At 46.8% G+C, this 18,898-nt stretch overlaps 1 protein-coding gene across 3 annotated transcripts in view; it reads right to left on the bottom strand.

The window, feature by feature from the left end:
• The window catches only part of LOC122930794 (E3 ubiquitin-protein ligase TTC3-like), a 176,760-nt gene that overhangs the window by 26,785 nt on the left and 131,077 nt on the right, over window positions 1-18,898 (bottom strand). For all 3 annotated transcript variants that reach the window (XM_044284388.1, XM_044284389.1, XM_044284390.1), the window contains 3 exons: window positions 10,496-10,651; window positions 6,525-7,215; window positions 4,338-4,403 (listed from right to left, as the gene is read on the bottom strand). In XM_044284388.1, the coding sequence (XP_044140323.1) occupies window positions 4,338-4,403; window positions 6,525-7,215; window positions 10,496-10,651 (913 nt within the window). The remainder of the gene's footprint in view (window positions 1-4,337; window positions 4,404-6,524; window positions 7,216-10,495; window positions 10,652-18,898) is intronic.

The raw sequence follows: 18,898 nt of genomic DNA, 5'->3' as shown, positions 1-18,898 counted from the left end.
AAGTAGTACAGCGCTAGATTTAAGATGATTGGAATACTTTAACAATACCCACAAGTTAGATATGATTACCGTATACTACAGTGACCGGAGCCCGGTGTAGTAGAATACAGTGACTGCACCGGGCCCCGCTGCCATTACAGAAACAGATGCCGACCCCCAGCCCCTCCTCCCTCTCAGCCTATTCACCGGACGGTCGCAGCATTCGCCCCCCATAAGATGCACTGCTATTTTTCCCCCACTTTTGCGAAAAATACGGTACTTCTCTAGTGTAAGAATGCCAATGCATGCAGTGCGTCGCGTTACTGCAAAACAAACACGTTAAGTGACCATGAAGAAGCATGCTTTTCACATGCTTCACTATATGTCACGCAACGCACAGTTAAGGAGCGGCAATACTTATACTTTCCATTGTGTTGTGTTCCGCTGTTACAGGGAACGCAACGCCCATGGTTAACCGAGCCTCTCACTGATAACTGATTAAGTAAATATGTTTTTTTTGCAGGACTAGAGACACTTGTATAAGTGAAGGGAATGGATAGTGAATAGTTAAAAACTGAAGCTGTAAACCATTTGAAAAACTGCTGTCATTCAGCTAAGGCTATAAAAACTTGTAAACTCAGATTGTTAGCCTAAACATTAAACATGACTATGGGATTCTACTAGGGGAATCGGGTTTTTAAATAAATGCCCTTTCCCCTGCCCCTTCCTGGATCCTCCCAATGCCCTATCATCAACAGATCAGCACACAACGGAGAAGACAGCAGCTTCCTAGCCAGTAGTTCTGTGGTAATGACATGTATGTTGCCTTTCTTTCCTTCAAGGAATGTATAAAATACATTCGCATATTAAATACAGAGGAGTCGGAAGTACCAAAAACTGAGGAGTCGGACCATTTATCTACCGACTCCACAGCCCTGGTGTGCATGAGGCCTAGGTGTGCTATCCGCATACGCACAGAGCATGACACTGAGCTGGCGTACATATTGGTAAATGTGCGGGCTTGTGGATACCCACTTGTGATCTAACACTGCGCATATTTTGCAAAAAAATAAAAAATATATAGCAAATTTTAGTGCAAATCGGAGTGCAAAAATGATACTTTCTATGACTGAGTGAAGAAAAGCAGGTGATTTGGCGCTCTGTATCAGAGAAAAAGGATGTTGAATGCTATAAAAATCTATATAGGAAAGTATCTGAAGAGAATTTTGGACTTAAAAAAAAAAAAGTTTCTATAATATATTTATTTACCAGAATCAAAAATATGACTGGGTTTCTTAGGTGAAGATATTTACTCCCACCCACAAGAATCCTAATGTACTTGCTTCCTTTACCTCAGGGTTCTGGGTGAAGGGATCTCTCAATATTAGGCCTCATGCACACGGCCGTGGCCGTATTGCGGCCCGCAAACGCATCATGGATGCGGGCCCATTCAGTTGAATGGGTCCGCAATTCCGGAGATGCGGAAAGGAGTCACGGAACGGAACACCGGAAGCACTACAAAGTGCTTCTGTTGTGTTTCTTTCCGTCGTTCCGCAAAAAAAAAATATGACACCATATTTTTTTAGCGGTGCGGCTAGACCACGGACCTATTCAAGTTGAATGGGTCCGGCCCGCTGCACGGATGTTGCCCGTGTTTTGGGGACCGCAACTGCAGTCCCCAATGCACGGAACGGCTGTGTGCATGAGGCCTTACACTAACTAGAGATCATACAATGCCGCCATATTAGTAACACAGGTGGTAGTAATGTTTCCATTGCAATAAAAGTAGGCGGCGTACATGAGAGATGCATAATCAATAAGCACAACCCCAGCACTGGTAACCTATAGATAAAGCAGGACTAAGGAGACTATAGATTTGCTCTATACCCCCCCCCCCCCCCCCATGGCTCGGGGTCTGTCACCGCATCACCGACCTCTATCATGAAACTCAGCAGCTTGCGTCTTCCCTGTCCAGCTATACAGTCTACTTTGCTGGGTCATAGTCCACTGTATTTCATACAATATCTGTAATGTTGCAGCTTTGTCATCCCGGCCAGTTAATCATTAGTGGAGCGTTCCCTCTTTACAAACTCTACAATGTTGCCAATTAGATTTAGTTAATGATATTAGGGAGCCATCTGCACAGCTCTGTATTACATGACCTGAAACAATTCACAACCAGACGCGCAAAGAGCTTGTCGCATAAAAGTCATTGGGGGTCATCTGATAAGCCCCACACCGCTAGAGGATGCGCTTTATGAAGCGACGGAGACCTAATCATGAGGGCCACCATCATTACGGTCAGATAATTTTGCGAGCTGAAGTTGCAGTCTCCTGAAAAGTGCCATTACAACATGACTACTCAGATAACAAATACATTAGATAGCACATTCTGCCAGAGATGTTGCTTGTAAAGCTGGCCATACACATTAGGGTCTATTCACACGTCCGTGGTGTGCTGCGGACCCGCAACAGACCCGGCCGGCCCCCCCTATAGAAATGCCTATTCTTGTCCGCAGCTCCGGACAAGAATAGGACATGTTCTATATTTTGCGGAGCTGCGGGCCAGAAGTCCGGGGCCGAAACCCGGAAGTTCGGGGCCGCACTCCGCAAATGCGGAAGCCGAGAGCACTTAGTGTGCTCTCCGCTTCACGTCCGGGCCCATAGAGAATGAATGGGTCCGCACCTGTTCTGCAAAATTGCAGAACGGGTGCGGACCCATTTGCGGACGTGTGAATGGACCCTTACTGTGTACCAGACAAAACGGCAGATTGTGGCCCACTGTCTAATGTGTACGGTGGCCTTTCCGACTTTCCTTAGACGGCTCATGTTAGAGGACAAAAAAAAGATCAGGCCCTGGATTTTAAGCACTCAATCCTTGGGTTAGCAGGGAGATGAGACTAAATAAAATTAAAGAAAATTCTGGCAGCAGCTTTCTCCCCTCTCCCAATAGGTTTGCTCTGCGGGAGCATCAGGAAAGATAACGGTCAGTTACCCCACCTCTGCACGCTCCAATAGCATGGATCAGTCCCTTGTAATGCATGCATGGGCTAGCTGAAGATTACGTCAGCCATGTAACGCAGGCACAGGTCACGTGGCGTTCACTTAAAAGGGAACCCGTCATCAACTTTATGCTGCCCATACTAGCAGCAGCATAAAGTAGAGACAGTTGAGTTGATTTCAGCAGTCTGTCATTTATAAGTTTAAAGTAAGTGGTTGCCGAGAACCAACATCACAATCATTGCAGACTGGGCCTGGAAAAGAGTCCCGGACACCTGAGAAGAGTCCTGGTTATTCATGAATTCCTGCTCTCCTGCCCACCTGCTGATGACTGACAGTCTTCTACAGAGTTTTCTCCCTTTCTCTCTAGGGGACAACTGCCAATCATCAGCAGATGGTGAGAGAGCGGGAGATTATGAATAACCAGGACTCTTCCCAGGTAGATTCAAGCCCTGGGCTGCAGCGATTATGATGCTGGTTCTCAGCAACCACTTACTCTTAGCTCATGAGTGACACACCGCTGAAATCAGCATTTTTGTTACTATTTTATGCTGCTCTCAGTAAGGGCAGCATAAAGTTGACGACAGATTCCCTTTAAGGCCTCTTTTACACTACCGTATGGCTATTTAAGTGTTTTGCGATCTGTTTTTCACTGATCCGTTCCGTTTTTTCACGGATTCCGTATTCCATATACAGTATACAGTAATTACAAATAAAAAATTGGGCTGGGCATAACATTTTCAATAGATGGTTCCGCAAAAACGGAACGGATATAGAAGACATACGGATGCATTTCTGTATGTGTTCCGTTTTTTTTTTTTGCAGACCCATTGACTTGAATGGAGCCATGGAACGTGATTTGAGGGCAATAACAGGACATGTTCTATCTTTCAACGTAACGGAAAAATGGAAACGGAATGCATACGGAGTACATACCGTTTTTTTTTTTTTTTTTGAGGAACCATTAAAATGAATGGTTCCGTATACGGAACACAAAAAACAGCCCGCAAAACGGCACAAAAAAAAAAAAAAAAACACAAAACGGTAGTGTAAAATAGTCCTGAGGCTCTCTTCACAGTGTTTGCTTCTGTATGTGCAGAACATTACCCAGAAGTATCCCACTGTATGGCTGATCTCCATAAAGTACTAGCGATGTACTTCTGACATATGGTCACCTGCAGAAGTATTCAGGACGTTTTACTCTAATATTTATTCTGGAAATATCTTCGATACAATCACGTGTTGGCCCCTGGAAATAAAGTTTTGTCTCTTTGTGCAGTTGTGTTACAAGTTCCCACCTCGAAGTCTGGCCTAACATACATGGAAGATGAAAACTTTGGCCATTAAACAGGAGTTACCTGCTGTGTCTCGAAGGGTTGGAAGGGTTCAGTATTAACTTCATGGTGAGAATAATCTATGTCCACCTGGAATAACAAAAGAAACAAGCAAAAACTTCTGTAAAAGAAGGGCATTTTTCACATTCCTGCTATTCTACAGAAATTACAATAAAATGTTTCTGAAAACAGATTTCTTCCATATTAAATTATACACTTATGACTGTGCCCAGAGACAGCTGGTTCTCCTCCAATAGTTCACTATTAAGCCAATGGGCCTGTACCACAGAGGCCTGGTTTAAGCGCAGACCCTATGGGCACTAGTGATGAGAGGGAACATGTCAGGAGCTGAATCTCCACAGTAAGGGTCCATTCACACAATGTGCTGCCCGGATCCGGATCCTATTTCTTAGGGCCCTTGCAGACGAGCATTGGTCACGCTGCAAGTCCGCAGTGCAGCACTCGGCCTGAACTCCCAGCGCTGCCAGGGGTCACATAGCATTATATTGATTTATAATGCTATGTAACCCTTACAGTTCTGGAATGTATTGGATAACACTGACATAATATGCTGCCAGTGTTATCCAATACATTCCAGAACAGTAAGGGTTATATAGCATCATAAATCAATATAATGCTATGTGACCCTAGGCAGCGCTGGGAGTTCAGGCCACGAGCTGCGCTGCGGACTCGCATTGTGACTAACGCTCGTCTGCAAGGACCCTTAAAGGGACACTGACAGGCCCAATTAGCATATTTAGGTATATATATGTCAGTACAGGTCTTATAAAGTCTATTAAAATTATCTAAGTATCCCCCCTGTCCACCTTATAAATACCGAAATATTAAGTTTTATAACCTGCTTGTCCGGTCAACAATCTGCCCAAGGGGCAGCGTTTCATCTCAAAATGCGCCCAGCCAGCATCTCCCAACTGCCGTTCTGAAGCCCCGCCCAGCTCATCAATATTCACTTCGCTGGGCGGTGGCTACAACTCTCCCGACTCAAGATCCTGCGCACGGCCCATTCAATCCTCTGGGCATGTCCTCCGTCCAATCTTCAGCGCATGCGCCCGGCCTGGGTCACATCGCGCCTGCGTACAGAGCGCTGCAGGCCCTGCTTTATGCGCCGGGCACTTGAGTCGGGAGAGTTGTAGCCGCCGCCCAGTGAAGTGAATATTGATGAGCTGGGCGGGGCTTCAGAACGGCAGTTGGGAGCGGCTGGCTGGGCGCATTTTGAGATGAAACGCCGCCCCTTGGGCAGATTGGTGAACGGACAAGCAGGTTATAAAACTTTAGTTTTCGGTATTTATAAGGTGGACAGGGGGGATACTTAGATGATTTTAATAGACTTTATAAGACCTGTACTGACATGTATATACCTAAATATGCTAATTGGGCCTGTCAGTGTCCCTTTTACCATAGTGTTTGCATATGCTGTTCGACTACTTGTTTTCTGGTGAGATATTTGCATTTGATATTTGAGATATTTCCAGCAGTCCCATAGCGGTGAATGCAGGGGCGTACCTAGAGCATTTGGCACCCGGGGCGAACCCTTTGTTTGGAGACAGTGAGGAGAAGGAGGGTGGACATGGCTAGTCTCCTTGGATCTCGTCCTATAATTTTCTTAGCTTTAGTTGTAATATGTTCCCCCCCCCCCCCCATATCAGACAATGGGGGCATAACGCTAGGTCTGATAGGTGCTGGTCCCACCTCTGAGACTCGCACCTACACAGAGAACGGAGTCTCAAAAGTTGTAGAGGGCGCATTGTGCATGCAGACGCCCTCTATTTATTTCTATGGGGCCGCCAAAAATAGGCGAGCGATGGCTCTGCAATTTCCGTCAGCCCCATAGAAATTAATGGGAGCGGTGGCCGCGCAAGTGTGATGCGCTCACATTCACTTGTATGGGGTTAGCATTTGGCGGTGGCCAGATACTAGGAAACCCAGGGTCTTCCGGCCACCACCTTTCCCGCTACGTTCTCAGTGTAGGTCCAGAGGTGGTACCTGCACCTGTCAGACAATGAGGGCATATCCCAGCAATATACACCAATCGTCTCAGACGGGAATACCTCTTTAAAGAAGGATGTGCTAGAATACTTTTTTGGGTGGTATTTTCTATAGTTAATGTTCCTTACAATGCCCTGAAATCTACAAGTGTTTATCAAGATGACTCGCCCCAATATACACATGTATGTAGCAGCATAGACTTACCTGCACAGATACTATAGCAGTCTGAATATTTTTATTTCGTATTTCATTCTTAGAGGAGACCATAGAATTCAACTGGTCTGATTCTTCTACACATGATTTATCTTGGCTTTTATCAGTATTTGGTTCAGGAACTGTATCATCATCATCATCTTCGTAATATTCATACATACTAGATGAGTCATTGCTAGTGTAGTCATGTATTTCATCCAAATCTTCATCTAGGACAGGATGTTCAAAAGAGTGATTCCCAGTCAGGCCAAAATCTGCATCAGGTAAAGTACTAAAGTGGGGACTGTTAAACGGTTTGGCAAATTTCCGATAATTTAAATCCAAGTCACTATAAGAGATGGTGGCACCGGAGTTGGCAGACATATAATCATCGTGGCCGGCAGCACCATGTGACTGTACATTATTAAATGCAAGGGTAGTAAAGCATGGTGTGAATTCCTCGGCTGTGGGATTTAGTGGATAATTCGCTTGATCTTCTCTAAAGGGATTATCATAGGTAGCTGATAGCGCAATCATGTCGTCCACAATGGTAAACTCGTCCGACTGCAACAGGAAGTTCTTAAGACTGCCGGCCGCTTCCACCATCCTCTGAGTTTCTTCCGGAAAATCTTTATATTCTCTAATTAAACGTTCATCGTCTGGTTTCAAAGGACCGTATTCATCTAAAATCTGATAAAAGTACCTAAAAAGTAAAAGACAATAAATTAAGGCAATTAGGGCTGGGTGATTAAAGGGGTTGTCTCATTTCCGAAAATGCCATTTATCATGTAGAGAAAGTTACTTCAAGGCACTTACTAATGTATTGGGATTGTCCATATTGCTTCCATTGCTGGCATTTTTCCCATCACATTATACATTGCAGTGCATTTGCGGAAGTGACATTACCCCTTTAAAGAGGACAATTCGCTTCTCCTGACAAGTTTGTATTAGCAGCTGCTTACATCCCCCCCATGTAATAAAAATTTCTTACGATTCTATGTTATGTCATTTTTCTCTTATTGCTACTACAGATTTATGGATAATGGTACCGATAGGTGGTACTAGCTGGAGGCGTGTCCCAGCATAGCCTGCCACTGGCAGAATTGATTGGATAATGCCAGACTGTGCAGGGACACCCCCCCAAATAGTAACTCCATTCTGTACCTTTATCCAAACACTTCTAGCTAGAATACAAGAAGAACTGAAAAACAAAGACACAAGAAGATATGCTCCAGAATTGTCCTTTCATGTGGAATACAATTATTTACTAAAACAGGCATATCGAAAGTGGTGACATGTCCTCTTTAAGGCAAAAAAAAAAAAGAGAAAAAAAACTTAAATTATTTCAACTTTATGGACGATTATAGAATAATCTTTTCTTGCTAGTTTTTTCACCTTACAAGCTGAGAACTCTCAGCTGTTCTAGCGTCTTGAGCTCTCTCTTGTCTAGCTGTCTGCTGCTGGATCAGCCCAGGCCGGGTCTTTTCTGTCTGCACTATTTCCAGCTGCTGCAGAGGTTCCGATATGTCCACTTGCAGGTGGGGACTGCATGCTGCTCGTGACTGAGACCTGGACCAGCTCAGCCATGTTGTATGCTGCATGCTGTATTCATAAAGTTGTGCAGTTCAAAGAAAGCCGCTGGGAAGGTTCTGCTCATGCGCACTATACAAGCGATGGAGGGAGTTGTATTATTATTTTTTGTTCCCCTCTGACCTGGGCCAGGTCTCTTAAAGGGATATTCCCATCTCAAACAATGGGGGCATATCGACAGTATATGCCGGCTCAGTTTATGAGATAGGTGCAGGTCCCACCTCAGACTTGCACCTATCAGACAACGGGAGCATATAATAGCAATATGTCCTCATTGTCTAAGATGGGAATACCCCTTTAGTCTCTGCAGTGCACGCCAGGATTATTGGTGTGGGCAGCAGGGACTGATTTGACTACACAGACAGAAAAATTCTATGTGTGATGATTTTAAAAAAAATATAAAAAAATTGTCAGACAGTAAAAGAGCGAATCGCCCAGCCCTAGAGCCAATTTACTGAAGGGAAAAAAAAGGAGATTTTCTGCAATTAGCCACTGTCCCAAAAACAGAATCATTATTTTAAAGGGATCTGTATTGACTCCTATGTTGACAGTGAAGCCTGTGAGACGACCCTCTAACCACTCATAGTGATTGACAGCATTCCCTGCCAACAAATTTAGGATTAACTGTCAATCAGTGTGTGGGCAGGGGATTCCGGACTCGCAGGCCCTTCCTCCGAGCAAGGGATTCAGGACTCACAAGCTTTCCGTGTGGGCAGGGGGGAGCAGGACTCAAAGGCTTCCTTTGTGAGGGGCAGGGGAAAGCAGGACTCGCAGGTTTATTTCCTGTGTGGGTGAGGAAAGCAGGACTCGCAGGTTTATTTCCTGTGTGGGTGAGGAAAGCAGGACTCGCAGGTTTATTTCCTATGTGGGTGAGGAAAGCAGGACTCGCAGGTTTATTTCCTGTGTGGGTGAGGAAAGCAGGACTCGCAGGTTTATTTCCTGTGTGGGTGAGGAAAGCAGGACTCGCAGGTTTATTTCCTGTGTGGGTGAGGAAAGCAGGACTCGCAGGTTTATTTCCTGTGTGGGTGAGGAAAGCAGGACTCGCAGGTTTATTTCCTGTGTGGGTGAGGAAAGCAGGACTCGCAGGTTTATTTCCTGTGTGGGTGAGTGGGCAGGGAAAGCAGGTTACTTTTCTGGGTGGGTGGGAAAAGCAGGACTTGGGCTACTTTCACACTCGTGTTTGGTGCGGATCCATCATGGATCTGCACCGATAATACAACCGCATGCAACTGTTCGGAATGGATCCATTTGTATTATCTTTAACATTGGCCAAACGGATCTGTCTTGAACAACCATTGAAAGTCAGAGGGGGCGGATCAGTTTTGCATTGTCAGTGAAAACGGATCCGTCCCCACTGACTTACATTGTGTGTCAGGATGGATCCGTTTGCCTCCGCATCGTCAGGCGGAAACCAGCGTTTTGGTGTCCGCCTCCAGAGCGGAATTGAGGCAAACTGATGCATTCTGAGCAGATCCTTAACCATTCAGAATGGATTAGGGCAAAACTGATCCGTTTTAGACCACTTGTGAGAGCCCTGAACGGATCTCATAAACAGAAACCAAAACGCCAGTGTGAAAGTAGACTTACAAGATTCCTTTGAGTCCTGTCAGCAAATGAGCAACAATTTACAAAAAACATACTGTGAAAAATTATAGAAAACTCCATCTCAGCCATTTGTCCTATGCTGTCCCCAAGTAAGGCAGTGTAAGGTACATGGTTGATTCCACTTTAGCCTATTAATGAAAAACCTCAAAATGGCAATTTTGGACCTACGGATGAGAATTTTTTACTACTCATCTTTTCACTGCTCATAGCTTCTTTATGTTTCTGTCTATAACACTGATGTCTTGGGGGCAGAGGTAGCTTTCAACTGAGGAATTTTGGAGCAGTTACAAATTTGAATACTTAAAAAAATTTTTTACAATATTTACACAGTGCTATAGTGGTTGTCTGCCACTATTTGCTAATTTTATCAGCTGCGCTCGTTAAAACTATGCCAAAAGTATGTAATTCGTATTTTATATATATATATATATATATATATATATATATATATTGTGCTGTTATACCAGCTCTAAAACATTATTTTTTCAGTTGACTGGTGTTTAAGGCTGTGGCTACAAGTCTTGGAAACTTTATGCAACCAAAAACATGACTTTTAGCTGGAAAAAATAAATAAAAAAATAAAAACTTTAAATCAGCATCAGTTGCATGAGACTTTACCTGTGGTATAGGATAGCAAAGTCTAACACAACTTGCGAGCGGTGTTAGTTTTTTTTTAACTGTCTCCCACCGAAAATTGAGCATGCATCTTCATGTCGTCAGACACAAGCCTTAGCCTAATCCGTTACATTGAAGGAGGACACTTCAAAATGTTTGAAATAAATACTTACTCGTAAAGGGTTTCCTGGATCGGGTCTAAGAAATTATCCACCAGCTCCGGCTCACTGTCGCTAAGTAAACCCAGCTCATAGAGGGCTTCAAACTCATCTACATCACTACGCAAGGATTCAGGAATCAAAAATGGTTCGTTGGGGTCCAGAAGGCTTCTGAATACATAAAATACAGTTGTAAGATTTTATAACAGGTATGTACAGTTGTTTTCAAAATAATAGTGTGTTTAAAAAAGTGAATAAAGCTCAAAATCCTTCTAATAGCTTTTATTTCCATACACACAAATGCATTGGGACATTCTATTCCAAATCAGAAAAATATATCAAATTTGTGTTCCTCTAAAAAAAAAAAAAAAAAAAAAAAGGAAGAAAAGGGAATATCTGACTGTTCAAAAAAAATAGCAGTTTATATTCTTTTTTACAAACTCAAACATTCACTATATAAACTGAAAAATGTTTGAAGATTTTGCTTTTCTTTGAATCACTTGCCTAATATTTAGTTGTATAGCCGCTGTTTCTGAGAACTGCTGGACATTGTGTTGCTCGGAGTCACCGCCTTCTGGCCCCTGTGGACAGGTATTCCAGCCCAGGATGATTGGACTACATTCCACAGTTCTTTATTTCTTGGTTTTGCCTCAGAAACTGCATTTTTGATGTCACCCCACAAGTTTCCTATTGGATTAAGATCCGGGGATTGGGCTGGCCACTCTATAACGGCAATCTTGTTGGTCTGGAACCAAGATGTTGCCCGTTTACTGGTGAGTTTGGGGTCGTTGTCTTGTTGGAACACCCATTTCAAGGGCATTTCCTCTTCAGCATAAGGCAGCATGACCTCTTCAAGTATTCTGATATATTCAAACTGATCCATGATCCCTGGTCTGCGATAAATAGGCCCAACACTGTAGTATATGAACATCCCCATATCATGATGCTTGCACCACTATGCTTCACTGTCTTCAGAGTGTACTGTGGCTGGAATTCAGTGTTTGGGGGTCGTCTGACAAACTGTCTCCGGCCACTAGACCCAAAAAGAACAATCTTACTTTTATCAGTCCACAAAATGTCTCTTTAGGCCGTCAATGTGCTCTTTGGCAAATTGTAACCTCTTCAGCACATGTCTTTTTTTCAACAGTTGGACTTTGCGGGGGCTTCTTGCAGATAGCTTGGCTTCACATAGGCGTCTTCTAATTGTAACAGTGCTCACAGGTAACTTTAGACCTTCTTTGATCTTCCTGGAGCTGATTGTTGGCCGAGTCCTTGCCATTTTGGCTATTCTTCTATCCATCCCAACGGTAGTTTTTAGCTTTCTTCCACCTCTTTCAGGTTTTGGTTGCCATTTTAAAGCATCCTATCATTTTCTGGACTTCTTTATATGTTTTCCCCTCTCCAATCAACTTTTTAATCAAGGTACGCTGTTCTTCTGAACAATGTCTGGAACGACCCAATTTTTCTCCGAATTTCAGAGAGAAATGCACTGTAACCAGCATGTACAACATTTGCTGCCTTCCTTCCTTAAATAAGGGCAATAGTTGCCACCTGTTTTTCAAAGAATTAATGATCTCACTCATTGAACTCCACACTGCTATTATTTTGAACATGCCTATTTCAATAAGTGATTGAATTACAGAGAATTAGCAGCATGCATGTCATGACTGTTGGATTTCTATTACTCTACTACAGCAGTTAGTAAATTTGTCATGTAGAAAACGAGATTTTTGTGAAACTCACCTGTAAAATCTCTTTCTCGCGTGGTTCATTGGGGGACACAGGACCGTGGGTATAGCTTGCTGCTGCCACTAGGAGGCGACACTAGGCTGAAAAGTGATAACTCCTCCCCTGCAGGCTATACCCCCTCCAGCCTGGAGAGAGCATATCAGTTTGTGCCCAAGCAATAGGAGTAGGAAAAAATAACCATACGGTAAACAATCAACAAATGACCAACAAATGACCAACGCCAGCCGGAGCAAACCAGAACTGGGGCCATACTGGCTCCACAACCGCCAACAATCACAGCAAACAGAAATCACTGGGTGGGAGCTGTGTCCCCCAATGAACCACGCGAGAAAGAGATTTTACAGGTGAGTTTCACAAAAATCTCGTTTTCTCGCTGGTATCATTGGGGGACACAGGACCGTGGGACGTCCTAAAGCAGTCCACGGGGAGGGAACAAATCACATGCCCATGGAGAAGAACACCCTCGAGGATGCGTAACTCACTGCCGCCTGCAAGAATTTGCTGCCCGGAACAGTACCCGCCGGCGCCTAGGAAGGCACCCGGTAAGACTTGAAGAACGTGTGCCCGGAAGACCAAGATACCGCCTTCAACACTGGAAGCTACTGCATGAAGGAGATGGACCCGAGAAGCGCCGACCGCAGGTCGGGTGGGCCAAGACTCAGCTGGGCGTTGCTCACCCGAGGGCGCATGCCCGAGCAACTGTTGAACAGATCAATCTGAAAAACATCCCTTGGAGGCCGCAGCCTTGACAAGGACCCCAAGATAAGAATTGGTAGAAGTCCGTAGGGCTGTAAGTGCTAGACAAGGACAAGCAAGTTCAGAGGCCAAATCACATGGCTGATGGAGAGCTCGGTCCATGTACTACGAGGGAGAAAGAAAAGAAACCCATGTCTGCGAGGCGTGGAAAGGCGACCACCTTCTGCGAAAAAAGAGGATCCTGGACGGAACACTGCCCGATGCCATACTCAAAGAAAACAGTACGCACAAGAAGGCAAATCAATTCAGAGAAAAAAATAAAAATAAAAAATAACGCCACCAACAGCTGGCTCCCGGCCGCAGCTGTGGAAGCAGAACTAAAAAGGCCAAGCCCGTAGGATTCACCTCTGGCCCAGAGAACACCCCCTAGGGAGCGGAATATCGGTAGACCAACGCCCCTATAGCCATAGAGGCTGGTGGTGAGATTTCTAGTGAGAGAAGCTGCCTGAGAAACACAAAGAAACAAACGCCTGAGCCAGGCGTGCCCCACTGCAGGTCAAAGGATCAATGCCCCACGGGAAAGGGATAGTAAAGCCAATGAGAGCACCGCCAGTGATGGGAAACCCCGTCAGTGACCATATTTCAACAAAGCGGCAACGCTGCCTGGAAGGGCAGATGAGTGGAACAAAGATGAGAGAAATACTCTAGTCGGGTGAAGTTCGACCACGACGTCCAACGCCTCCACCATACCCGAGGAACCCTGGGTCCGTGAAAAAATAGAGATGGGCTTCCAGAGCCGTACCACCCATGACTACTGGTCAGCTAGACAGGAGGATAAGGAGATCAGTCATCCACCACGAGGGGAGACCGGAAAGGAAACGTGTGATCCGTACCGGGGACGAAACCCCTACTAGCGGGGGACGTCGCAACAGACACCCGCTCTACCCGTCTTGGGAGGGCCCTCAGTCAACCCCCGGAATGAGCAGTGAATGAACAACCACCATTGCTTGAGGTGATATCACTGACATCTGAAGACAGGTAGCACCAATGGCTATACGGTATGACTACTAGAATCCAGGTCCCGCTTAGAACGGCAATCTAGTGTTGACGAGTGCCGTAGGGACTGATCTACCCAGTAGAACGCACTCAAAAGGTAGGTGCTGATCAGCCATGGCAACTACACTATCACCATCCCCGAGCCGACGACAGAAGGACAATAGTCAACAATAATAATGAAGAGGACCGGCACTCATTGTAGTCTTCAACAGAAGATGATGTCTCTATTGGACACATACAACTGACGCGTTTCGGCTAACATCACGGGCGTCTCTCAAACATATGGATATGGATTGGATGTGGCAGAAGGACAACAGTTGTCAGAGCCACGGACCCCCATTGGTAGTAAACCAAAAAGAGGCCAGAACTAAAGCCCATTCCCATGTGAAACTGGAGCTCTACAGCGTCTAGTGGTGATGCGATCCTCCGCCGGAAGGGGGGGCCCTACAAGGGAAGCCCCAAGAGTAATGCTCACGCCATACTCCAGCCGAAGAGTAGGCCACCCGTAGAGGTCACTGATTCTCTTGTCAGAGGAATCTGTTGCCTGACGAAAGAACTGTGCAGAAGGAACCTCAGCATGTAGTGGTGACTCAAACACCCCTCGTGCGGTAGGGGCTACCGCATGCTCCGCCAGCGTGGACATGAGGGGAAGGCCTGAGGACATCCAGTAGAAGTTCTGGTATCAAGCTGGCCCAGCCAGTAGAGCTAACCTTAACCCTCCACCTGACAAGGGCGCTGAACAGGAGCAACTGCCGAATTAGTACCAGGGCAGAACCCCTACCTGAGGGGGGTCGTCTCGCTACAGCGATTAGGAGCATCTAGCCCTAGCACGAAGACTACCCTGCGAAGGATAAGCCGTTGTAGTAGCCACTGCAGATTGCCAGCATAACGCCCTCACCCAGACAAGGATGAGTGGTAGACGAAGCACCCGGAGTCGGTGGAATATTCGGCTTGCCGGATCTTGACCACAGTACTCTGTGCAGTGTGACTGACCTGAAACGGTGGAGGCTCATAGGGATAGGGAGTCACTAGGACACACAAGGCTGGTGACCCCCTGAGAGCACAAAGGCCACATTCTTGTGTCTCCAATAAGTGCATGAAGAAAAAGGGATACAATATGAGAGTATCCATAGTATCCAGTGGCAAAAATTGGATTTTTTGTACTCACCGTAAAATCCTTTTCTCGTAGTAGGCATTGGGGGACACAGCACCATGGGTATATGTCCAACTACCACTAGGAGGCACTAGACACAAAAAGTGTTGGCTCCTCCCAGGTGGGCTATACCCTCTCCACAGGCACGAGGCTATTCAGTTTGTACCAAAAGCAGTAGGAGAGAGAAGAAAAGCAAGGAACCAACAACTCCCGAACCGGGAAAGATCAAAAGACCAGCCCGGAGAAGCGGAAGAAAAAACATAGGGTGGGATCTGTGTCCCCCAATGCCTACTACGAGAAAAGGATTTTACGGTGAGTACAAAAAATCCAATTTTCTCGTGCATGGCATTGGGGGACACAGCACCATGGGACGTCCCAAAGCAGTCCCTGAGGGAGGGAAAAGAAGAGACGCGCCACCGGTTGGGCATACAGGTGCAGGAGAACCATGTGACCCAACGGGAAAAAACACGAGATGGGCAAGAGGTTCCATAACAAGGAAGAAACCTCAGAAGAAGCAGGGAAGACTGCCAGCACCCCAGGACAAATGACTGGAAGAAAATCCCAAATGCAAGAAGGTGGCAAAAGGAAACAGAGCGCAGCCAAGGGCTGGAGAAAAAATTAGGACAGCACCGCGTGGTGAAACTACCCAACGCTCTACATTGTCTCAGACCCAAAAAACCTGTGGCCATCCCCTGAAAGGCCAGGGGAGAAAAGAAACAGGGAAGCACTGAAAACCAAACGAGTGGGGGAAGCCATAGCAAGGCTCACATGTGAAGGGAGGGGACTCCCCTCACCGCAAGGCCAGGAAAGAAGCTAAGCGCCCCATGTAAAGGTGAACCCAAGGCTGCTAGAGGAAACCGCCAACCCTGGAGAAGGAGGGGGTTGTAGGTAAAAACCAGGAAAAGAACGATAGCTCCTGCGTCCCCAAAAACAGGAGACGAGGCAGAAGCCTCCGAAACAAGATATCACCGTGAAGCGTAAGACCAGAGGAAACTCTGGGCATGTGAAGTATCATGGAAAAAAGAAGCCAGATACAGGCCAGGCAACCTCGGCAGGACACACTGGACTGAGAGACATGGGAGTAGAAGGAGAGCACTCCAAAAAACCTAAAGAGGAAAGGTCCTACAACAGGAGGAGGTCCCTCCCGAAGGAGACCATACGGTGGAACTGCAAACCGCAGCACTAAACCACTCAATACCAGGTACTTGACGTGGGAGGATGGAAAAAAAGAGACACAAATCCAAGAGGACCTCAAATGAACAGGGACTCCCGAAAGGAGTACCCAGTACGGGCTCACAAGGAACCAGGAGCTGAACCACCAGAAGACAACGCAAGCCAGAATATCCAGGAAAGGCGAAAAGAAACCACCATAGGGGAAGGGGCATTGGCCATGGACAACTAGCCGTACCAAGAATATTGACCAGCAAACCTTAAACATTGTCCCAGAGAGGGCAAGAACAGCAGCTCGGGATGTACCACAAAACGACAGACATCCATATGCATAAGGAATGCAGAAGTCGCCATGAAAAAACCGGGGTAGCCTACATAGAAATGTAGAAACCAGCTGCGACCGGCATACAGAAAACTTCCAGGGGGGAGAAAGTACCAGACAGGTGCAGACGACGGCAAGGTCCAAGAGGACTGCCCCTTCGCCATGTAGCACAACTAAGCAGAAAATACAAGGGAATACCGAAAACACCTGGACCCAGAAGGAACTACGGGGCCCTGTCCGATACCAGAGCAATCAGCTGAAAATTCAGACAGGTGTGTGTGGCGCTCAGAGGTCCTGTCCTTGACCCGTCAGGGAGGACGTCCAGCAATGATAAAAGCCGTGGACCCAGAAGGATTCCGTGTGGCGGACATCCAGCGATGACAGAAAACCGCAACCGCGGCCGATGCCACCAGCTACGTGTCCAAACAAGGTAGAAGATCCAGTGGAGATCCTTGTACTTCACCAGGAATGGGCCGCTCAGCAATTAGGAAACAACGCGAGTACTCCCCTATAACATGGGGTAACGCGGAGCACAGCATACCGTAGTACCGTAAAGAGAAGGCAAGAGCAACTACAGCACAAAGGCCAACAACCACCTGGCCACGGAGTAGGGAGCGTGGTTGAATGAGGACCACCCGCCGGATCAGACAGATCGGTCATATACTGGAGCTACCAGAAGTAGCAGTAGACCGACAAGGTGGGGGTTGGGCTGGCCCACACCTGCCAGACATGGTAACCATGCACATGCTGAACGAAGGGGGCCTGGTGCAGACAGTGCCTTGAGAGGTACAAGGAGACCAATGAGCGCGACAGTAAAGGAGTGGCAGATGTATGGAAGAACCAAATGGATGGAACCAACAACCGCAGCACAGATTAGAACTCGTGGGCAGAAAACACCCAGTAATACAGAAACTGTCTGAGCTACAGACCGCACCACAGGGCCCAGCGCTTGGGGTACTACAAACACACGCCTAAAATATGGGTAAAGTGGCTGCATGTTGCCAACTAAGGAGAGTGGAAACATAGCCACAGCATCTGGGAATGAGACAGCATTCGGAGGGTACAGGTACACAACCTGTAAAGTAGAAATATGGCTGTGTTAGAGGAACTACATTTAAGATCGAAGCAATGTGGCCGCATGGTGCACCCTAGACCCAGAGAGGTGCAACAGCAACCGCGTTAAGAATGGAACCCAGTAGGGCCGCACGGTACCACAAAGAACAAGACAGGTGCACACCACAATCAGGTAGGTGCAATGGCAACAGAAACAGGGCCGCATAGTACACCCTAGAAGCCAGACAGGTTGAACGGCTGCAGCATCGGAGACGGTTCAGGGACTCTACCCATGAAGGGAGTAAGATGGCCGTTTGGTGCACACTATGATGAGGTAGGTGCAATGGCCACGGCAATTGGAGGAGGCCTCAATATCTCGTCCTGTAAGGAAAGAAAATGCCACATGGAACACCATAAAGCCGGACAGGAGGAACGGCTACCGCATCCGGAGACGGCTCAGGTACTCCACCTGTTAAGGGATCAAGGCGGCAGGGAACAGACAGGTAACTGAACCGGACAGGGGCAATTCTAAGGCAATTGAAAGTGGCCTCTACATTCTGCCCGTAGGGAGAAATGTTGCCGCATGGAACACAACAGAGCCCGCCAGGGGTATCGGCTACAGCACCGGAGATGGCGTAGGTACTCTACCTGTGAAGGGAGCAAATTGGCTGGGAACAGACAGGCGCAATTGCAGCGGCAATTAAAGGCAGCCTGTATCTCTCGCCAGGAAGGGAGAAATAGTGTCGCATGGAACACCATAGCGCCAGCCAGGGGAATCGGCTACAGCATCAGGAGATGGTGTAGGTACTCCACCTATGACAGGAGCAAAGTGGCTGGGAACAGACAGGTGCAATTGCAACGGCAATTGAAGCGGCCTGTATATCTCACCCGGAAGGGAGAAATAGTGCTGTATGGAACACCATAGAGCCAGCCAGGAGTAATGGCTTCTGTAGGTACACTACCTAAGCAAAGGGGCAAGGCGGCTGTACAAGTGCTCTGAACTCACCAACCTACAGGAGGCGATAGCCGAGCTAACCGCTTGCCCAGAACAGGAACTCCCTGTAATGAGGTAGAGTGGCGAACACCAACACCAGGATGGGGACCCCACGGAAACACTCTCAAATGTGTAGAGGATAACCCCTGGTATAGGGGAACCAGGAAGGCTTGTCAGGGACAGCCTATGGCAGTGGTGCAGGAACCACCCTGTTAAGGAGAAGGC

Source organism: Bufo gargarizans, chromosome 3 (genome assembly GCF_014858855.1).
Source record: "Bufo gargarizans isolate SCDJY-AF-19 chromosome 3, ASM1485885v1, whole genome shotgun sequence".
Taxonomy (NCBI): Eukaryota; Metazoa; Chordata; class Amphibia; order Anura; family Bufonidae; genus Bufo; species Bufo gargarizans.
The sequence above is the reverse complement of the archived record's forward strand: the minus strand, read 5'-3'. Positions and strand labels throughout refer to the sequence as shown.